The sequence below is a fragment of the Artemia sp. Qi Xiang Cuo genome, chromosome 3 (assembly GCF_049724085.1).
Source record: "Artemia sp. Qi Xiang Cuo chromosome 3, ASM4972408v1, whole genome shotgun sequence".
Lineage (NCBI taxonomy): Eukaryota > Metazoa > Arthropoda > Branchiopoda > Anostraca > Artemiidae > Artemia > Artemia sp. Qi Xiang Cuo.
In genome coordinates, this window is record NC_142796.1 from 63,166,892 (window position 1) to 63,185,701 (window position 18,810).

The window sequence follows — 18,810 nt, forward strand, 5'->3', positions numbered from 1 at the left end:
ATGTTGTCGTAGAAACTTCGAAAAAGGATCATTCAATTGAAAATTGGAGTGGTTTATGCCCTTTTTAATAGTAGAAAGTGATTGGAAGGCAACTAACACCCCTTCCACGCCCACCATTTCTCGAAACACATCCAATCAAAATTTTGAGATAGCCATTTTGTTCAGTGTAGTTGATTTACAGATAGAAAATATGTTTTTGAGGAGGTCAGTCCCCCACGACCCTCAGGGCAAGGGTTTTAAGTTATGGCCTGGGGGTATATAAGAACTATGTTGGCAAAATGTATTATTTATTATTTTTTTCCCTTTAGACCAGGGCACTTCGTATCGAAGAAGTTGTTGCAGAAACTTCGAAAAGGGCTCATTCAATTGGAAATCGGAGTGACTTGTGCCTTTTTTAAAAGTCGAAAGTGAATGGAAGGCAAATAACACCCCTTCAACGCCCACCATTTCCCGTCACACATCCAATCAAAATTTTGAGATATCCATTTTGTTCAGCGTAGTTGATTTCCAGATAGAAATTATGTTTTTGAGGAGGACACTCCCCCACAGCCCTCAGGACAAGGGTTATAAGTTATGCCCTGGGGGCATATAAGGTTTTTATAGAACGCATTGTCGCAGAAACTTCAAAAGGGCTCATTCAATTGGAAATTGAGATGGCTAGTGCCCTTTTTAATCGTCGAAAGCGATTGGAAGGTAACTAACACCCCTTCCACGCCCACCATTTCCCCAAACTCATCCAATCAAAATTTTGAGATAGCATTTTTTGTTCCACGCAGTTTAAAGTTCAGGAAGTTACTTTGAGCAGGACACCCCCCCCCCCCAACATTCTTCAGGGCAAGACTGCAAGACTGTATATGCCCAGGGGGCATATAAGTTTTTATTGAAATCTTGAAAAGAAATATTGTCGTAGAAACTTGAAAAAGGGATCATTCAATTGGAAATTCCAAGGTCTAGTGCCCTTTTTAATAGTCGAAAGTGATTTGAGAGCTAACCCCCTCTCACGCCCACCTTTCCCCCAAACACATCCAATAGACATTTTTAGATAGCCATTTTGTTCAGCGTAGTTGATTTCCAGATAGAAATTATGTTTTTGAGGAGGACACTCCCCCACAGCCCTCAGGGCAAGGGTGGTAAGTTGTGCCCTGGGGGCATATAAGGTTTTCATAGAAAGTGTTGTCGTAGAAACTTCAAAAAGGGCTCATTCGATTGGAAACTAATAGGACTATTGCCATTTTTAATAGTCGAAAGTGATTGGAGGGCAATTAACCCCCCTCTCATGCCCACCTTTTCCCCAAGCACATCCAAACAAAATTTTAAGATAGACGTTTTATTCAACGTAGTTGAAAGTTTGAGAAATTAGGTCTTTAAGGATGACAACCCCTCCACCCCCAGCCCTCAGGGCAAGGGTCGTAATGAAAATTTTGAGATATCCATTTTGTTCAATGCAGTCGAAAGTTCTGGAAACTAGGTCTTTTAGGATGATAACCCCATCAGAGACCTCAGTGCAAGGGTTGTAAGTTATGCCTTGGGGGCACATAAGGTTTATATAGAAAGTTGTTGCAGAAATTTCAAAAAGGGCTCATTTCATTGGAAATTGAAATTGCCCTTTTTAATAGACAAAAGTAAGTGGAGAGTAATTAACCCCCCTCTCACGCCCACCATTTCCCCAAACACATCCAATCAAAGTTTAGATATAGCCATTTTGTTCAACGTAGCGGAAAGTTCTGGAAATTTTATATTTAAAGATAACAAACCCCCCAGAGCCCCCAGGGCAAAGGTTGTAAGTTATGCCCTGGGGGCATATAAAGTTTTTGCAGATAGAGTTGTCCTAAAAACTTCAAAAGGGGCTCATTCAATTGGAAATTGAGAGGGCTAGTGCCCTTTTTAATAGTTTAAAGTGATTGGAGTGTAAATAACTCCCCTCTCACGCCCACAATTCCCCGTAGTAACTCTAATGTAAATTGTCCGACAGCTATTTGTGTCAACCTACTAGGAAGTTTAACACATTAGATTTTTAATAATTACAACCCCCCCCCCACCCTTCAGGGCACAGGTTGTAAGTTATGCCCTGGGGGCATATAAGGTTTTTATTGAAAGCGTTGTCGTAGAAACTTCAAAAGGGCTCATTTGATTGGAAATTGAAGGGGCTAGTGCCTTTTTTAATAGTTGAAAGTGATTGGAGAGCGACTAACGCCCCTCTCACGCCCACCATTTCCCCAAACACATCCAATCACAATTTTGAAATAGCCATTTTGTTTAACGTAGTTGAAAGTTCTGGAAATTAGGTCTTTGAAGATGACAACCCCCCTCACAGTCGTCAGGGTAAGGGTTGTAATTTATGCCCTGGGGGCATATAAGGTGTTTATAGAAAGCGTTGTCGTCGAAACTCAAAAAGGGCTCATTCGATTGGAAATCAAAAGGCCCAGTGCCCTTTTTAATAGTCGAAAGTGATTGGAAGGCTTGACATTTTTATAGTAAAGATCGATGTGGGTATAATGTATTATTTTTTTGTTGTTGTTGTTTAGACCAGGGCACTTCGTATCGAAGGAGTTGACGTAGGAACTTCGAAAAGGGCTCATTCAATTGTAAATAGAAAGGGATGATGCCCTTTTTAATAGTCGAACGTGATTGGAGGGAAACTGATCCCCCTTCCACTCCTACCATCCCACGCCAACCCTCCCATTTTTGCTCTTAAAATTTAACCAAATCAAAATAGCGTAAGTGTATCCAAGCTATCAAAGAAAGTAAAGAACGAGCAGAAATTAACTTAAGTTGGGCTCAAAACCCCTATGCCTTCCCAAGGCCAGAACATAATTTACACTTTACTGAAAAAAATACAAATGAATGCATTGCCAGTTTAATTCACATAGCCTATACTGATATTTAGTAACCAAAATCTCAATATTATTTGATTGACTAAAGTTATAAAAGTAAAATAAAATATATTTATATTTTTTCAGTAAAGTGCAAATTATGTTCTGACCTTGGGAAGGCATAGGGGGTTTTGAACCCAACTCATGTTAATTTCTGCTTGTTATGAGTTTGACTTGGCTGTTTATTTAATTTTTACTCGTTTTGAGTTTAGTTTATTTATAGATACTAATTTGTGGTAGTTTCACTCTTGGTAGATTGTTTTATTTTATTTTTGCTTATTTTTGTTTAATGGAGTTCTTTACTTTTCTTTGAAAAACTTATTTTGTGGAAAAAGTTTTTTAAATTATTCAGGTAAAGCGTCATATTGAAAATTACCTAAAATATTTAATTACAGTTAAGATAGTTGTGCATTAAAAAAAAAAAAGTATACTTGTCGAAGTTACCAGTGTTTGTTTAATCCTCGTAGTAGCCTTTTTATAACATTCTTCTTGACACCTAGTCATTAGAAACTTTGGGCATGATATACAAAGAGTCAACTTCAATTATTACCTTTTCTAGGGTTACAGATATTGAATTTCCTTTTAACGAATCATCACAAGGGTATTCAGAGATCAAATCCCTCAGAAGGCCGTTCTAAATGAAACTGAAGTGTCCGAGGAAGATGCTTATCAAGCACCTAGTGCGCAATGTCTCCTTTTGTAGGTAAGGATTTCTCCTCTAGTAGATATCTCCTTGAGTTTAACATATTGCCTTTGCATCAGTCAGAACTAGTCGAAACTACCCGTCAAAGGGAGGGTGGTAGATATACTTGTAGAAAAAAAATCATCGAGGTCAAACCAATTCTCTCACTTAGATGTTGTAATGGTATCAAATTGGTGGAACAGCTCACCTCTAGACTCCAATCTCGGGTCCTCTGACGTAGTGCCAACAGGGATTTCAGAGCCTCAGGAAAAAGTGGGCATCTACAATTGGCAATAGGCCTATTACAAGGCTTGTAGAGGATTGATCAAGCTGGATGGTAATTGATTATTAGAAAAACAATTATAATCTACCTTACTCGTACAGGAAGGCGGACCCGATGTATATATATTTCCAGTAGATGTCTGACAAGGAGTACACATAGCCTTACTCTCTTTTTGCTGAGGCACCAAAGACTCGTATAGTTTCACAAAGATGTCTGCACGATCGTTTGTCCCACGAAACACTGATAGTCACTTCAGAAGGTATTAACGTGGGAGTGTTTCGGTTCCCTACATGCAGGCTGTATACTTCACCTTTTTCATAGGAAATTTTCGAAATGACCTACCAGGATAAGTGGTAACGAGACTAACTTGTCGAAATTCCACCCAGTAATTACCATCTTTAGAAGATGTCCAAGTAGGGCTGTTTATCTAAATTATTTGATCTAGTAGCTGGTTTGGTATTGTATCAGGTGTTTGGCCGGGTTATGTTCCATCCCCATTTATACAGATCGTTTTGGTGAACGGTATCCTAAGGAGCACGACAAAGGCTATGGAAGAGCATGTAATTAAATGGGAAGGTATAATTCTCCTGGACTTAGATTGCAGATGATTTGAGTGTCCTAAATAAAAAATGTTGGCAAAATGAATGAATTTGTATACACAACTTTTAAATTCAACTCAGGCAACATAGCACACGATCGGGCTTAAGCACTAGCAGACTTAATTCGAGATCATGTATTTCGATAAATTTTCGAAGATTTTGGGACCACAGGGTTCAGGAATAGGTTTGAAAATTAATGTTAAGAAGACCAAGCCTCTTAGACTAGGAATAAATGAGTGTGAAGAGGTGATGTTGAGCAGCAAGAAGATCGATCAAGTGGATAACTTCGCTTATCCGGGTAGTATTATTAGTAAAGATTTCTGATGCAGTGAAGATGTTAAAAGTAGAATAGCCAATCCTAGGATGTTTTTCACAGTTGAAAAAGTTTGGAAGGATTGCGAAGCAAGATTAGAATATAGGAAGCTATAGTGGTGACAGTGGTCAAGAATGGTTCTGAAACATGGGCGCTTCGAAAGACGGAAGAGCTTGTTAGATGTTTTCCAGAAGAATTCTTTAGGGATAGTTTTGGGAACTCGTTTGATTAACCGTATTTCATACAACAAGCGGTGCAAAAAAATGTGGTTATATCCCACTTTCTAGGGGTGTGACGAGAGAAAGGTTGAAATGGCTAGGGCACCTTTTGCGCAAAAGGATGATATATTGTTGACGATCGTCCTTTTCGGTCATCCATATAGGGCCAAACGAAGAAAGGTCGTCCCTGAATGGAGTGAGACATGTCGTAAGGAAGGATTTAAGCGAAACTGAAACTTCTTGGGAGGGGGCATCTGTGTTGGCCTCAGCCCTCTTGGTGCTGTATTAAGTCGTTAGTAGTAGTAGTACTAGAGGTAATGATCAGCTGACACGCAAAAAAACTTCTCAGCAACAATGATACACAGGGTACGACGGTTAAGCTCTCTAAGTAAAAATTTCAAATGTTTTGCAACAACAACAGCTACTAACATATTAAGATAATTGCTGGAGCCAAGAATATTGCTATTTATCATGTCTTTTCAGTCCAAGCTTTAGTTATTGTTTTAACCTCCACTACATTTCAAACTTGCTTATCTTGCGCTAAAAAGTTTCCTAAACCGTACATACATTATATTTAATATGGTGGTAAAGAAAGCTACACTTATCAATGTCACTTAGCCAATAATAGCGAGCCAATAATTTCATGAAGACTCAAGAAAAAACCGTAATGTTTCTTAAAACGGACTGAACGAAGCGTTAGGGCCGAATCAGTAAATAGCCTCACAAATTTAGCAGTCTTTCACACTAGCATGGCAAGCTCCAAAAAACAAAGGGGTTAAAGTAACTTACGATGGTTATAGTTAGTTAGTTTACACAAGAGCTAAAAAAAATTACAGAAAAGAAAAACAGCCAAAATACTGACAAAATTAACTTTTCTTTTTCTATATAATTTTCATCAAAAATCATTTTCGGGATCTATTTATTAAACATTTCAGCACTTATGGACTTGGATGTTGCTTGACATCCCTATTGTGTTTCACCAACTATAAAAAATCCATTTTTTTTTTATTCTTTTTTCAGTTCTTTCACAAAATATTAAAATCTGACCTTTAAAACAATGCTCTTTTGTTGAAAGTGTCAGTCTTGGTATCTAGTCAAAGTGCTTCACTTGACGCAAAGCACTTATCCCGATTAATAAAGAATACAAAATACACGACAACCCTTTTAAACTTGATCTTACGCGAGTCAAGCAGAGTAATTATTAACTTATGGCGCAGAAAAATGTAAGAACGCAGAGGTCCAAGTCCCATCTTTGAAAGGGGTCTACACATAAAAATATTATAAGCAAGGGTTATGTAGAAATGCCAGTGTTGCATTAATCACATTAATATAGCTTTCATAGTTTCATGTAGACAGCTTAAAACAAAGCAAATTCCGCTTTAGTGCTGACCCCATGGAACCCCTACAGAGGTTCTATAATAGTCTAGGTTCAATGTTACTGTCGTTGAAGCCAAACTATTCGATCAACGTAATTGCAACTTTTTTTCCTTCTTTGTTTATTTTTCACAAGAGTATACCGTTATCATATATGAGCTTACCATATGGCATCGTTAACATGTGTATCGTTACCAAAATTTTGAACAAGGGATAAAAACTAAAAAACTAAATTTCAAGATTATTGCATTGGAAACTATAATAAATTGCATCCACGATGAAATGAGAAGCACATAGATTGTGCAACTTATATTCATTCGTTAACTAAAATAGCATATCATTCATTTATTCATACTTGTATTCATTAAACCAGCAGGGCCACAATTATCATGCTGCTTTCATTTTAATTGAATACGACACTTAACATGGAAACGGAAGGGGCTAAAATAGACTATAAACAGTCTTCGGCTGAGGGCTTATAGATCTTGCAAAGTCAAATAGCCTATCATTTTTTAATAATTTCTGACAAAGCACAGACAACTAATTTTGAATTTTGACAAAACAACATCAATATAAAAAAAAAAAAAAAATCTAGCAAAAATACATTTTTATATTTTTGCCAACGCATAGCCAGTATAATAAATATTAAAAAAATTGATGAAAATGAAAACTGCATTAATCTATTGATGAATAAATAAAAAAAAAAACAAGTTAATTTAAATCTAAAGCTAGCACTAACCCTTCCGAAATTTTTTCTGGCTAGTCTACCCAGGAAAATGTCAGTGAGCACCCCTATTAGCATAACCTGTATATTAGCTAAGAACAGGGATATTATCTAAAACACCCCTATTAGCTAAGAACAGGGATATTAGCTAAAACACCCCTATTATCTAAGAACTAATGAAAATAAAACAATTTATCAACTTGTTGACTTACAAATTTGTTATTCAAAATTAAAGCTAACATAAGCAGTTCTCCGTGGCGTCTCAAGCCAATGTGTAAAAAAAATAAAAAAATACAACAATGAAGCTTATAAAACTATTGAGAACTCGCAATTGACTTGACAGCGATTTTGCACAGGTCACACACAGGGTTGCCACTTGCCTAAGAAACTAAAAGAGAAACTAAGAAACCACTTAAAGCTACTAGATTCAGATGATTGTTCCAACCGTCTTCGGAATTTTGAGTTAAACAGTGCCAACTTCACTAAGTTAGATATTCATGTCAAAAACCAAAAGGTATATCCGCCATTTTCGTTAATAATTATTTTTTTTTAGCTTTTCACAGGACCTTCTTTTGCTCAAGGGCTCAAATAAAAAAATTTCGTTGCTGTTGCAAAAACCCCGAACTGTAGCTGGTTTTAATTTGGTACGTAGTAAATACATTTATGTTGGTTAGTCTTTGAGATAGTGGCATTGAAACATTCCCTCTTTGCCAATTTAGCCCATTTTACCTGCTTCCTATGCATTAAAGATCAGAAAATCCGACGAGGGTAAAAAAAAAAAATTGAAGAGTCTTTAACAATTTCTATTTCATTAAAACAAAGAGTGAGATACACTATCTCCTTTTGGTGCCGACCATATGTAAAAAGAAGTTTACCTTTAACCAAAGTTGTTTTGATTCTAGTAACAACGTCCCATAAGGCTGGAACCTTAACAGGCAAAAGATCATCGTACATTGTAGTCAAGCATTGAAAAGCAATCCAAGCTCCACGTCGCTGAACAGCGTTATGCGTTTGAGATACGTTTTGAGATGATGCTGTAATACTTTCGGCCACTTCTTGAACATCCTTTTGTGGGGCAGGTTTTTTAGGGCTTTTACCGCTAATTGGCAATTTCTGTTGCTCTAATGTAATGCATCCCTGAAGATTTTGAAGATCAGCCTAGAAAACAAAAATAGAATACTTAATAAAAGGGGGCGGGGCGGGGTCGGATTAAAAAAGCTTGTAAAAAAAAAAACACAAGTGAGATGTGACTGAAAACAGGTTTAGCGACACCCCATGTATCAAAAGCATTCGACATGCCACAAATCATTTACCCAACTTATCAACTTATCTATTGAATATTCGTTTCTAAGAATCAACAGATGGCTCAGATAGGATACTGCGAAAAGAGGAACAGATTCAGATAGACGTGAAGTGCCAAATAAACTTGTTTTAAATACTTTTTTCCAGTGAGGTTCATCCTCAGGAAATCAAAGTGAGGTAACCAGCCACGCATTCGTCTTTTCACTCTGAAAAATAGTAGTCTAAGAGGACAAAGCATGTTAAAAATTGGAATACAAGGAAATTCCATCTTAGAAAAGGATAAAGTTGTGCCAGAGGAAAGAGGAACCATATAAGAGATGTAAAATCTATCTTTGAGTTTCTCTTTTAAAATAAATCCGTAGGCCAGAATCTAATTGCATTCTACATAACAGATCACGGGAAAGAAAAGAAAAGAGATCCCTTTAAAAGAAAAGCCCTTGAGATGCCCTTTAAAAGAGATGCCCTTTTAAAAGAGAAAAGAGAGAAAAGAGATGCCCTTTAAAAGAAAAGAGATCCACGTTAACATTAAATTAGGGTGGGTTAGTTTTTCCAACTCAATAATTGGCGCAACTTCAATTAAGAGTTTCAAGAAATGTATTAACAGAGATCAGTCCAATATCAGCTGGTGTTTCATTGGGATGTCGCCACAAAATGAGAAGAAAATCAGCCGTGAGGGTTACTTCGAGAGAGACTCCTCACCACAGAAGCGAGATTCTACCCATATTATCCCGTCGAAGGGAGATTAAGGTGAATTATTCCCACCATTTTGCCACCATCATTAATCTTAAGATTGCATCCAAAATACGTTCAGCGAGCCTTTAAGCAAATTTAAAAACACAAGGTTGGAAATTTGAGGGTTTTGTTTGTGTACTCATCTTTAGAACCGAAAGAAAAATGCAATGAATTATTCCCACCATCATGAATCCAAAAAGCTTGATCCCCCCCCCCCGAAATGTTTGTCTGACTCGTAAAACGTAACAATAATGGACATAAACAAATTTTTTATGCGTTTTGAGGTTTTTTGTGTAACCCCTCCCAGAAAAAAATCATTGAGTACCCCCCCCCCCCCGAAAAAAATCCTGGGTACGGCCTTCCCCAGGGTCAAATGAAAAGATGGTCGCTCTAACTAATCAGAACAAGCTATGATTTTTATTAAGGTACCAAATCCCTCATCGTTCTACATAAATTGAAAGTTGATGAAATAACTCCAAAGAAACGTTCGTCAATGAAAGAAAGTGTTTTGAAGATTATTCCTTGTCAGGATGAAGAGACTTACGAATGATTGGTTTATTTTTAAGTTTGGTTTTATTTATGCTCATGCTGGGATGGGCTCCGCTCTTTTTTATGCTCTTTCCTCTTTCTTTTTTCCCCTTTCTTGCTTGCTTTCTTAATTTGTTTTGATTTTATCAGAAAATGTTCGTGTTAGTTTGTGTTTCTTTCGAGTCCCATTTTCGTAATGCAAGCGTATCGAGCACTGCTCTGCATTGGCTACAGTTGGAATTTTATTGTAACTATTTTTACTTATAAATATTTACTTAATAAAACTGTAAAATGTTTAGGATATATTTTTACACCTAAGAGGCAATAATCAGAAGACAATTCATTTAATTTTAGTTTTGTTTTCCTTTTTTTTTTTTTTTTTTTTTGGTTTTTTTTTTTTTTTTTTATTGCATCTCAAAGGTAAAATTTCTCGTTGATCACGTATCTTAATTATAAACTTACGGAAAGAGTGGCAGTGGAAAATAAAAAGACTCAGTTATTTTAATTTTTCAAACATTTTTGTAAAAATGTATAAAGGTTGTTTAAAGCTAGGCTAAAGGCTTTTGATGAGGGGCGAAACGCTGCTCTTTATGAGTAAAGGTGCTCAACGTTACACAGTGTGTATCTAAGGAGAGAGCTGATTATACGCCATGTATAGGTGCTCATAATGGGTATTGTCTAACGTTACGGTAGTAGCATAAAAGAATGTGAATTTATGTGCACGGCCTGCGTAAGTTACACCTATGTTGCATTATTAACCCTGGTGTTAACGTTTTACCAAATGAAATAATTTCGACGACCTAAGTGCCATTCATACCCAGCAAAACGTTTCTTTGACATCCATGTGCTCGATGATTTTGATTGGAACTTTAAAAGCAAGTGAAAAAAGTTTTTCAAGTGAAAAAAAAAACTTTTCATTTTTATGAAAAAGGGTTGAGAGTCAGAGAAAGGTACGAGAAAAAGTGAGAAAAAGAAAGAAAGAAAGAAAAAGAAAACAGAGGGGAGAGACATGGAGGGAGGAAAAAGAAACATAGTGGATAGAGAGGGTGGGAGGGAGAGGGAGATAGATAGAGAAAAAGAGAGAGAGAATCCATCAGGGATTGTATTTAGTCTCAAGCAAGTTTTGAAAAGGGAAATTGTCCATTAAAAACCAATGGATCTTCCTTTCGCGGGTTTCCTGCTCAATTAAAAATTCCTAGAAAAAATTCACGAATAAAACGAAACAGTCAAAAACGCCTATATGATGAAAATATCACATTACCATCAAAGTTTTGTCACCTAGTGACTTAATTTTATATCTACCAGCGTTTACTTTAAAAAATCATTCCACATCTCAGTAACATTGTTTTACGAAACAGCCAAAAATTGTAATGCTTCTGAATTATAAAAAAAAAACATTCGAATATAAAAGTACCAAGTTACATAAATAGTCTATTTTAAAATAGAGGCGTCGTAGATGCCTTTTTTTTAAAGGCAGAGACATTATAGTGCTAGAATTCGAATTATGGGTGTTTTTTTTTGTTACCATCACAAAGTGAGGTACGGGGTTTTCTACTAAATCTTAAGAAATGACAGTTTTATCTATAAAAAAAATAAAACTTTCTAAATACGAAAGGGGATGATTTCAGGCCATGGCTTACTCAATTCTGTTTCATATGATTCTGCTAATAAAAGCTGTATTATTGTTTCCTTTGGAATATTCTTTCACATTTTATAATTTGATGCTTTGTTTCACGATACAACTGGAAGTTGTTCCAATTTTTTTTTAGCATGTGAGCCCTATCAAGTTTGAAAGTGCTATAACGCTACCAAGCATCTCCGCCAAAGATTTTACTAGATCAAAATTCTTTGGATAAACTATATAAGAACTGAAAAAAAAATTACTTGAGGTGTCTGCGACTCATCCGAGCACAAAAAAAGGCACAAGTTTTTCACAATCTTTGGGGTTGGACACGGGACTCTGCCGGGAACGAGCTCTATAAGCTTTGCAATGGTCCTGGCAGCGAGCTCTTGAAGCAAGTCATTTGGCTCAATTTTGAGGATGTCCATTGATGGCTTAACGACAGGATTGAGTTTTTCAGGTAAATGATTTAAAGAGATCAAAGCACTTGAAATAGAAGCCTCAGTCCTAAACAAAAACAACAAATAAACAATGACAAACACATAAATATTACCAAAACACAAATGTGATTAAAAATGATATTTATTCACTCAAATTAACTTAGATGTGTAAAAAAAATAAGTAACCAAGCTCGCCTCTATATGATCACCAAATGATTGAACCCAACTGTTGACTGTTCGTCCTTGATAATATGCAATCACATGAAACTTGATCATGATCTCATGTTGGAGTTCCAGCCCATACCCAGGCGTTGATCCCAAAACCTATCTGCACAGACTAGGAGTTGGAGACAGACAGACACAGACAGTTGGAGTGCTGGGTTAAGGAATCGAAAACTTTTCGGACGTCCAAAAACAGCGGCAAGAATCAGGCCAGAATCAAGAGCCAAACACTCTTGAAACTCCTACTCTTAGTCAACATTATTTCCTAGATCTCTCTCGTCAGAACTGATTGAAGCAGTATGTCGGAGAGTAGCCTGGTGTTGAGCATGGTATACTTTGAACGGGCATTGAGCCTGTCAAAGTGGAATATGACTCGTGAGGAAACACTCACGAGTCACCTTAATACTTTTTACTCAGCTTTCCGTACTTAACTCTTACTTTTCATTTAGCATGGCCTTTCCTGATAGAAAAGAACCCATTTCTGGGTTGCCTTCATTGGCGCCAACCAACGAAAATGTAGAGGGTAAAAAGGAATTATTTTTTCAAAATCTAGAGGGGAATGGGCAATTTTGCTGCTTTTTTGATATTTTCAGGGAAAATACAAAAAAGGGACAACTTTTTAAAAACCTAGGGAGAGGGAATTCTATGGTGGAATGTCTACCTCTGCAATTTTTCCAAAGTAATCCAAAATTTGCAAAAAACGAAAGAAGAACTAAAAACATTTCACCTGCCTATCTCACTCCCATCAAAGTACTTTGGGCTGAGAACCGTATCCATATATCAATGGCCCCTACTAACAATTTAAGGTTTTGTATCACCTATTATGCTTCGTTTCGTTTTCTGAAACTTTCTCATTTCGATACTGATATTAAAATATTCTAGACAATTTAACTACCCGCTTGAAGGTAAATAATATTCTAAACACATATACCTACTTGAAGGGGATATAAGAATTCTCTCCCAAAACCGTGCGACCAAAATCTTAAAGATTTAAAAAGCCCTAAGGGATTTCCTGCTAACTTATTAATTATGTATTTTCGTCAAGGAAAAGCCTCGAATTGTTTTAAGGTTACCCATGTAACCTCAATTCATATAGGATGTGGTCAAAGGTGAACCAGCAAAAATCCGTGCTACCAATTAATTCCCGTGTTTTAGAAAATTTTCAGTTGAGGAATTATTAATTTATTTGAAGAACATGGATTATTGGTTGAAAATCAATTTGGATTCCCCATAAAAGGGACAACAGAGCAGACTATAATTTATCTGACAAACATTATTATGATTCACTAGATAAAGGTTTTAAGATAGATACGGTACTAGGTACTTAGATTTGACGAAAGCTTTAGACATGCTGGACCATGAGCTCCTATTTAAAAAGTGTTTTCTATGGTCCGAGGGGAAAAGTTCCAAATTTCATAAGATTTCATATAAGCAACTTCATAAGAAGTTGCTTATATAATCGTTACCAGTATACTCAATTTCCAATACAAGGTTGAAACGAGCGTTCCGCAAGGATCCGTCCTTGGCCCTATTTTATCTTTGACCTTTATTAGCAATTTACCAAATTCTCTAAAAAACTTTTGTTATGGAATAAATAAACAAGCAAAGAACCCAATTAATAAGACAGCTTCATTTCTTACAAACACAGCATCCATTAGCACAGCTATGACAAGATTTCAAGATTTCATATAAGCAACTTCATAAGAAGTTGCTTATATAATCGTTACCAGCATACTCAATTTCCAATACAAGGTTGAAACGAGCGTTCCGCAAGGATCCGTCCTTGGCCCTATTTTATCTTTGACCTTTATTAGCAATTTACCAAATTCTCTAAAAAACTTTTTTTATGGAATAAATAAACAAGCAAAGAACCCAATTAATAATACAGATTCATTTCTTACAAACACAGCATGCATTAGCACAGCTATGACAAGAAAACTGCTAGGAAAGTCTATAAAGGAGTCATTTGCCAGAATTGTAACATGGCTGAGGGTAAACAAACTAAAAACCAACGTAACTAAGTGCAACTTCATTATTTTTTCACCCTCACTGGATTTGTATCTATGAAGTTAGGAACTGAACACATCTAATAAAGTTATAAAACAGATTGTGGGTGTGAAATGCCTTGGTTTAGTAATTTATGAAACCTTATCTTTTAAGCAGTAAATACAGTTAGTACTATCTTGGCAATAAAACTTAGTTTTCAGAAATTTCAAATGGTAATATTTTCTTTTTCTATTTAAATGAAGTACTCCAATGTATTTAAACAAGTGTATGTAATGTATTTATCGATAAGAAAATCCTATTGTAGAGGTTGAGCTGGCTTCAGTTATGTCGAAGATCAAAAGTCTTACAGAATTTCCATCCATACAAACAATAATACTCCTATTCACCCAACAGAAACTCTTTAGTAGTAATATAAACAAGGACTTTCTACCAACATTACTATTCATCGCCAATTTTTAGGTATATTCAAATTTTATCAAAAATTGAAATTGCAAATTTAAACGGAGGACGGTACAAATAAACGTACAATTAATGATTTTCATATTTTAAAAACAACTAACCAGGGATTTAAGGGACCGGTACCTCAAATTATATCTTGATGAGGTCCCTTTAATGAGGTCCAAATTATTACCTCAAATTACATCTTGATAAGGTCCCTTTAATGAGGTCCAAATTATTACCTCAAATTATATCTTGATGAGGCCTGGATATGATTTGGAAAACAATCATGAACTAAATAAAAAAAAGCTTTTCACCTGAAAGCAAGAAACAGATTTGAAACCTATTTGAAAAGACTAAGCGGGCCGTCTCCCCACGACTCTCTCCAGTCAATTAGTGAGAGGTTTGATGTAGCGTCGATGGCTGTCTACAAGACACATATATTCACCTCCTTCTCTAGAGCTTTCCCGAATCGCACCCCCCACCCCATTGTCCAACCGACAAGACAAGACTATGTGAAGGCATACAGCTTGGTCCAGTCATCTTGAGATTGGAACGCCACGAACAGAGTATTTGAAGAACATATTCATTCGACTTAGCACTTCGATCTGAAACGATATTCCAGGGGAAATTATCCGCAAAAATTTCTCATTTGACTCATTCAAAAGAAGGTTCAGCTGTCATTTAAAACCTCGATAAATGACTAGCTGCAAATCAGATATAATTATACATGGGACCGCTAATTTATGAATTTTTTGTTTTTGAAAACTAAAAAAAAAGAACTCAGAAAAGACTACAAAAATAAGTAGCATATAAATTAGACAAAAAGAATTAGAATGGATAACAGAATAAAACTTACAGAAGACTCAAATTACCAGCATCTGAAACGACACCATTTAAAGATGTCTCAAGGCACTTTCGTCTATGCTGAATGGTCTCAAGAGTTTTCGGTCGAAGTTTTGTCTTTGATAACAGAAGGACACTAATCTCACCAACCAAACGCTTTATAACATCTATACTCATTGCAGCGTTACTCTGAAATATGATATACTTTTAATACAATAATAATAACAAAACTCGTTAATAGAAGTTAGTCATTAGTGGGATTTGAACTGAAGATGACCAACCAATTGTCCTAGTGACTAGATCAAAATTGCAGGTGAAACAACCACATGGCAGATAGACATATGGAAACCATAAAGATTGGACTGAAACACCCCCTCACCCCTCCAGAAGACTATTTACTGATCCTCAAGTCAGACTTGAATACACCTATACGACCGTTAATCTGAATACACGTCATACCTAAAAAGATTTTTTCGAAATTTGATTCTGGAATGATAACTAAATAAACTTAATAAATTTTAACGGAAAAAATTATGCCCATCGAAAATACAGTTTAACTAATTTTTTTAACCCCGTGGCCAATCATTTCCAAACACGGGGTGATATGAAAATTTTATATCACCCCGTTTTAGTTGTTTTTCTCAAAATGAAAGATTTTAGTGGTTGTGTGAAGAGAATGATTGGTTGAATGTTGTTGGTGAGATGATTGTTTTTTTTTTTTTGCTTTTTTTTTGTGTTTTTTTTTTGGGGGGGGGGGTTGTCCGGCATGCAGTAATGTATTAGATAGTGTTTTTTAAATGAGATGGCAAAAGTTTTAATCAAAAAGGTTGAAATATAAAGTTTATTTTTCTTATCAAAATCTAAGCCGTTAAGGTTAAGTATTTTTTATCCGATGACCAACAGATAAGGCCATTTTAATGGAAAAAAAGTCAAAACATAGAAAAATATATCCCCAAAGGAAGCAGGACATGTTCGGCCTCAGAAGACAAGGACCTAAAGCTGCGAAGAATTGATAGTATCATACAGAACGACTCATAAATCTTCTAAGACGGGTAAATTTTTTTATACATTTTTGAACGTGGGATCTTACGAGAATTTTAGTTAAGAGTATTCCAAATTTTCAGAAATACATTTATGGTAAGAGACCCTAAGTTGTGCCAAAAGATTAATTTTAAATAAAGAAAAGCTCATCAGTGAATTACATAAAAAAAAACTGAGAATTTTGTTCCTTGTTGAAATTTGAGCTCCATATTAAGTTTGTTAAATAATCCCAAGGACCTTCCTTTTTATGCAGGACACAGAAAGGACCCAAGGAACACAAATGCAAATACACGGAATGTCGTGGTATGAAACACTTTTGTCCAAAAATATGTCTTTAAAGTTTAAGTTGCCTGTAAAACATTGTATTTTATGAAAGGTTACAATAACTTGCAACGAAAGCACAAGATACTTATATTATTGAAATCAGTGGTTCCAGATCTTTCCATTTACCTAGCATGAATTACGATGTTACTTAGACTTTCTCTTATATCCAAACTTGTTCAAAATATATGAAATTTTCCTTTTTACAACGATTTTCAACAAGTTTCCAACATATGTTACAACCTAAAAAAAATAAAAGCATATTTAAAAATGTAATTTGGTAGATGAATATATCTAAATCTCAGTTGTCAAGTGATAGCAAAATTTTCATCTTATGAAAAAAAAACTAACAAAAACTTGCACAGGGAGCACAAACCTTAAAAAAAAAACGTGTTTTTTTTAACAAATATGATGTAATTTATTTTAATTTCGCCGCAGTGCTATATCTCTTGATGTTCACCTTAGCAAATTTAAAAATGCGCCTACTTATGTACCTTTAAGTGTTGTTTTTAAAATACAGTTATTATTTGAGTGTCTGACTATGTAGCTTGAAACAGAGATCATTTTCAGCTAGTGCTTACGAAATATTTAAGGCTTTTGATAGTCTTAGCCGTAATGCAGTAGTGAAAGAAGCTAAGGTTAAGGGCTCTCGTCCATTTGTTGTACGTATGCTAGTTGGAGTCTCAGTGTTAATGCTGCAAGTGTTACAATGCTGATTTTTATATTGAGCGTTATTCACTTTACTGTGTACATGACCCCCCCCCCCCCCGCGCTAGCATTTGCTATTTTGATTAATAATACATCCTATCTTAAAAGTATTCCATTTCGTTGTAAAAACCATCTTATATTCACTTATGTGTGTAACTGGTATAATCTTGTATAATACATGGTCACTATAATAATCAAGAACCGTGTAGCCTGACTTTTGACATGTGTAAATTCTATTTATGACTCATTTAATTTGTTGACCCTGAAGTAGCACTTGCTACTTTGTATTCTTGATGTTGCTGTGTCTTTCTATCTCCTTGTTATATTTATATTTTGCAATATTGATAAGCTCTATCCGTTGTTTGGCAACAGAAATTCGGAATTATTCTAATCGACACCTCAGAACTTTTCCTGAGAGCAAAATTATCCTATACAGTCTACTTTTCTGTATTTTATGTTTAGATGAGCAACTGATGCAATGTGTATAATACATGGTCAGTATAATAATCAAGAACCGTGTAGCCTTACTATCGGCATATGTAAATTTTATTTATGACTCATTTAAGTCTCTTGACCTTGAAACTACTTCAGATTTTTGATGTTGCTGTTTTTTTTTCTTGCTCCTTGTTTTCATGCTTTTGTTAGCTCCAGATTATGTAGTGAATAAATGTATTCTATTCGCATGTAACATGTATATCTTATATAAATTTAGTTTAAAATGACTAATAAATTATGAAAATTACAAGAAGTAAAATATTTGATAATAACTATTTTCTTTTTTTGATCAGTGGTCTGTAACTCGGTAACGATTCAAGGTGAAAATTGGAGCTTCAGTTAGGTATTGGGAACGAGAAGAAAGTGAAAACAACGGGGAAAGTGAAAAGTGAAGAAAAATTTTGTGAAGAAAAAGTGAAGAACTAAATAGCCTGCAAAGGACCCTTCATGGCGATCATGTAATGCAACACTACTACACAGCATTAATTTATCTATCAAAAATCATGAGACTGAAATTTAACAAACTTTTTAGACTTCAATTAAATAATACTGTATTGCACAACTCCGATTCCTTTTTGTGAAATTTTGGAACTTTGATAGTTTTCTAAAAATGTGTATGTTCCAAAATGTGTATGTCAAAAAGTTCCAGGTAGAGGAAGGAGGCTTCCTCGTTTGTTTTCATCAGTATGTCTATCAGAAGTGACTGTAGGATTTCAACTAAACTCAGTAGGAAGTAACAGCTAGTATCATCTTCCGAGACATCTACCAGAAAAAGTGGTCAGATCTCAGCCAGACTACGTGGAAAGAAAGAGACTTACTGAATTAGAATTACAGGAATTTATTCCCAGACTATATTATTTTAAGACTCTGTAGAAAAAGATTGTGCAAAAACACAACTGCATTCAAAATTATGATCGGGGAAAAGAATCAAAGTTTGATCTTTTAACGTTACAACGTTACCAACCAATAAGCTACTCATAAAAAAAAAACGGTATATCTGCCAAGCCAGTTATTAATGCATATTTGATTTTTTTCTTTAATCT

General features: G+C 35.4%; 1 protein-coding gene across 1 annotated transcript in view; it reads right to left on the bottom strand.

The window, feature by feature from the left end:
• Positions 1 to 18,810, bottom strand: part of Hel89B (histone acetyltransferase 1) — a 246,885-nt gene that overhangs the window by 76,143 nt on the left and 151,932 nt on the right. The window contains exons 15-17 of the mRNA XM_089086437.1: positions 15,216 to 15,391; positions 11,513 to 11,756; positions 7,942 to 8,224 (exon numbers count right to left, since the gene is read on the bottom strand). Of these exons, the coding sequence (XP_088942563.1) occupies positions 7,942 to 8,224; positions 11,513 to 11,756; positions 15,216 to 15,391 (703 nt within the window). The remainder of the gene's footprint in view (positions 1 to 7,941; positions 8,225 to 11,512; positions 11,757 to 15,215; positions 15,392 to 18,810) is intronic.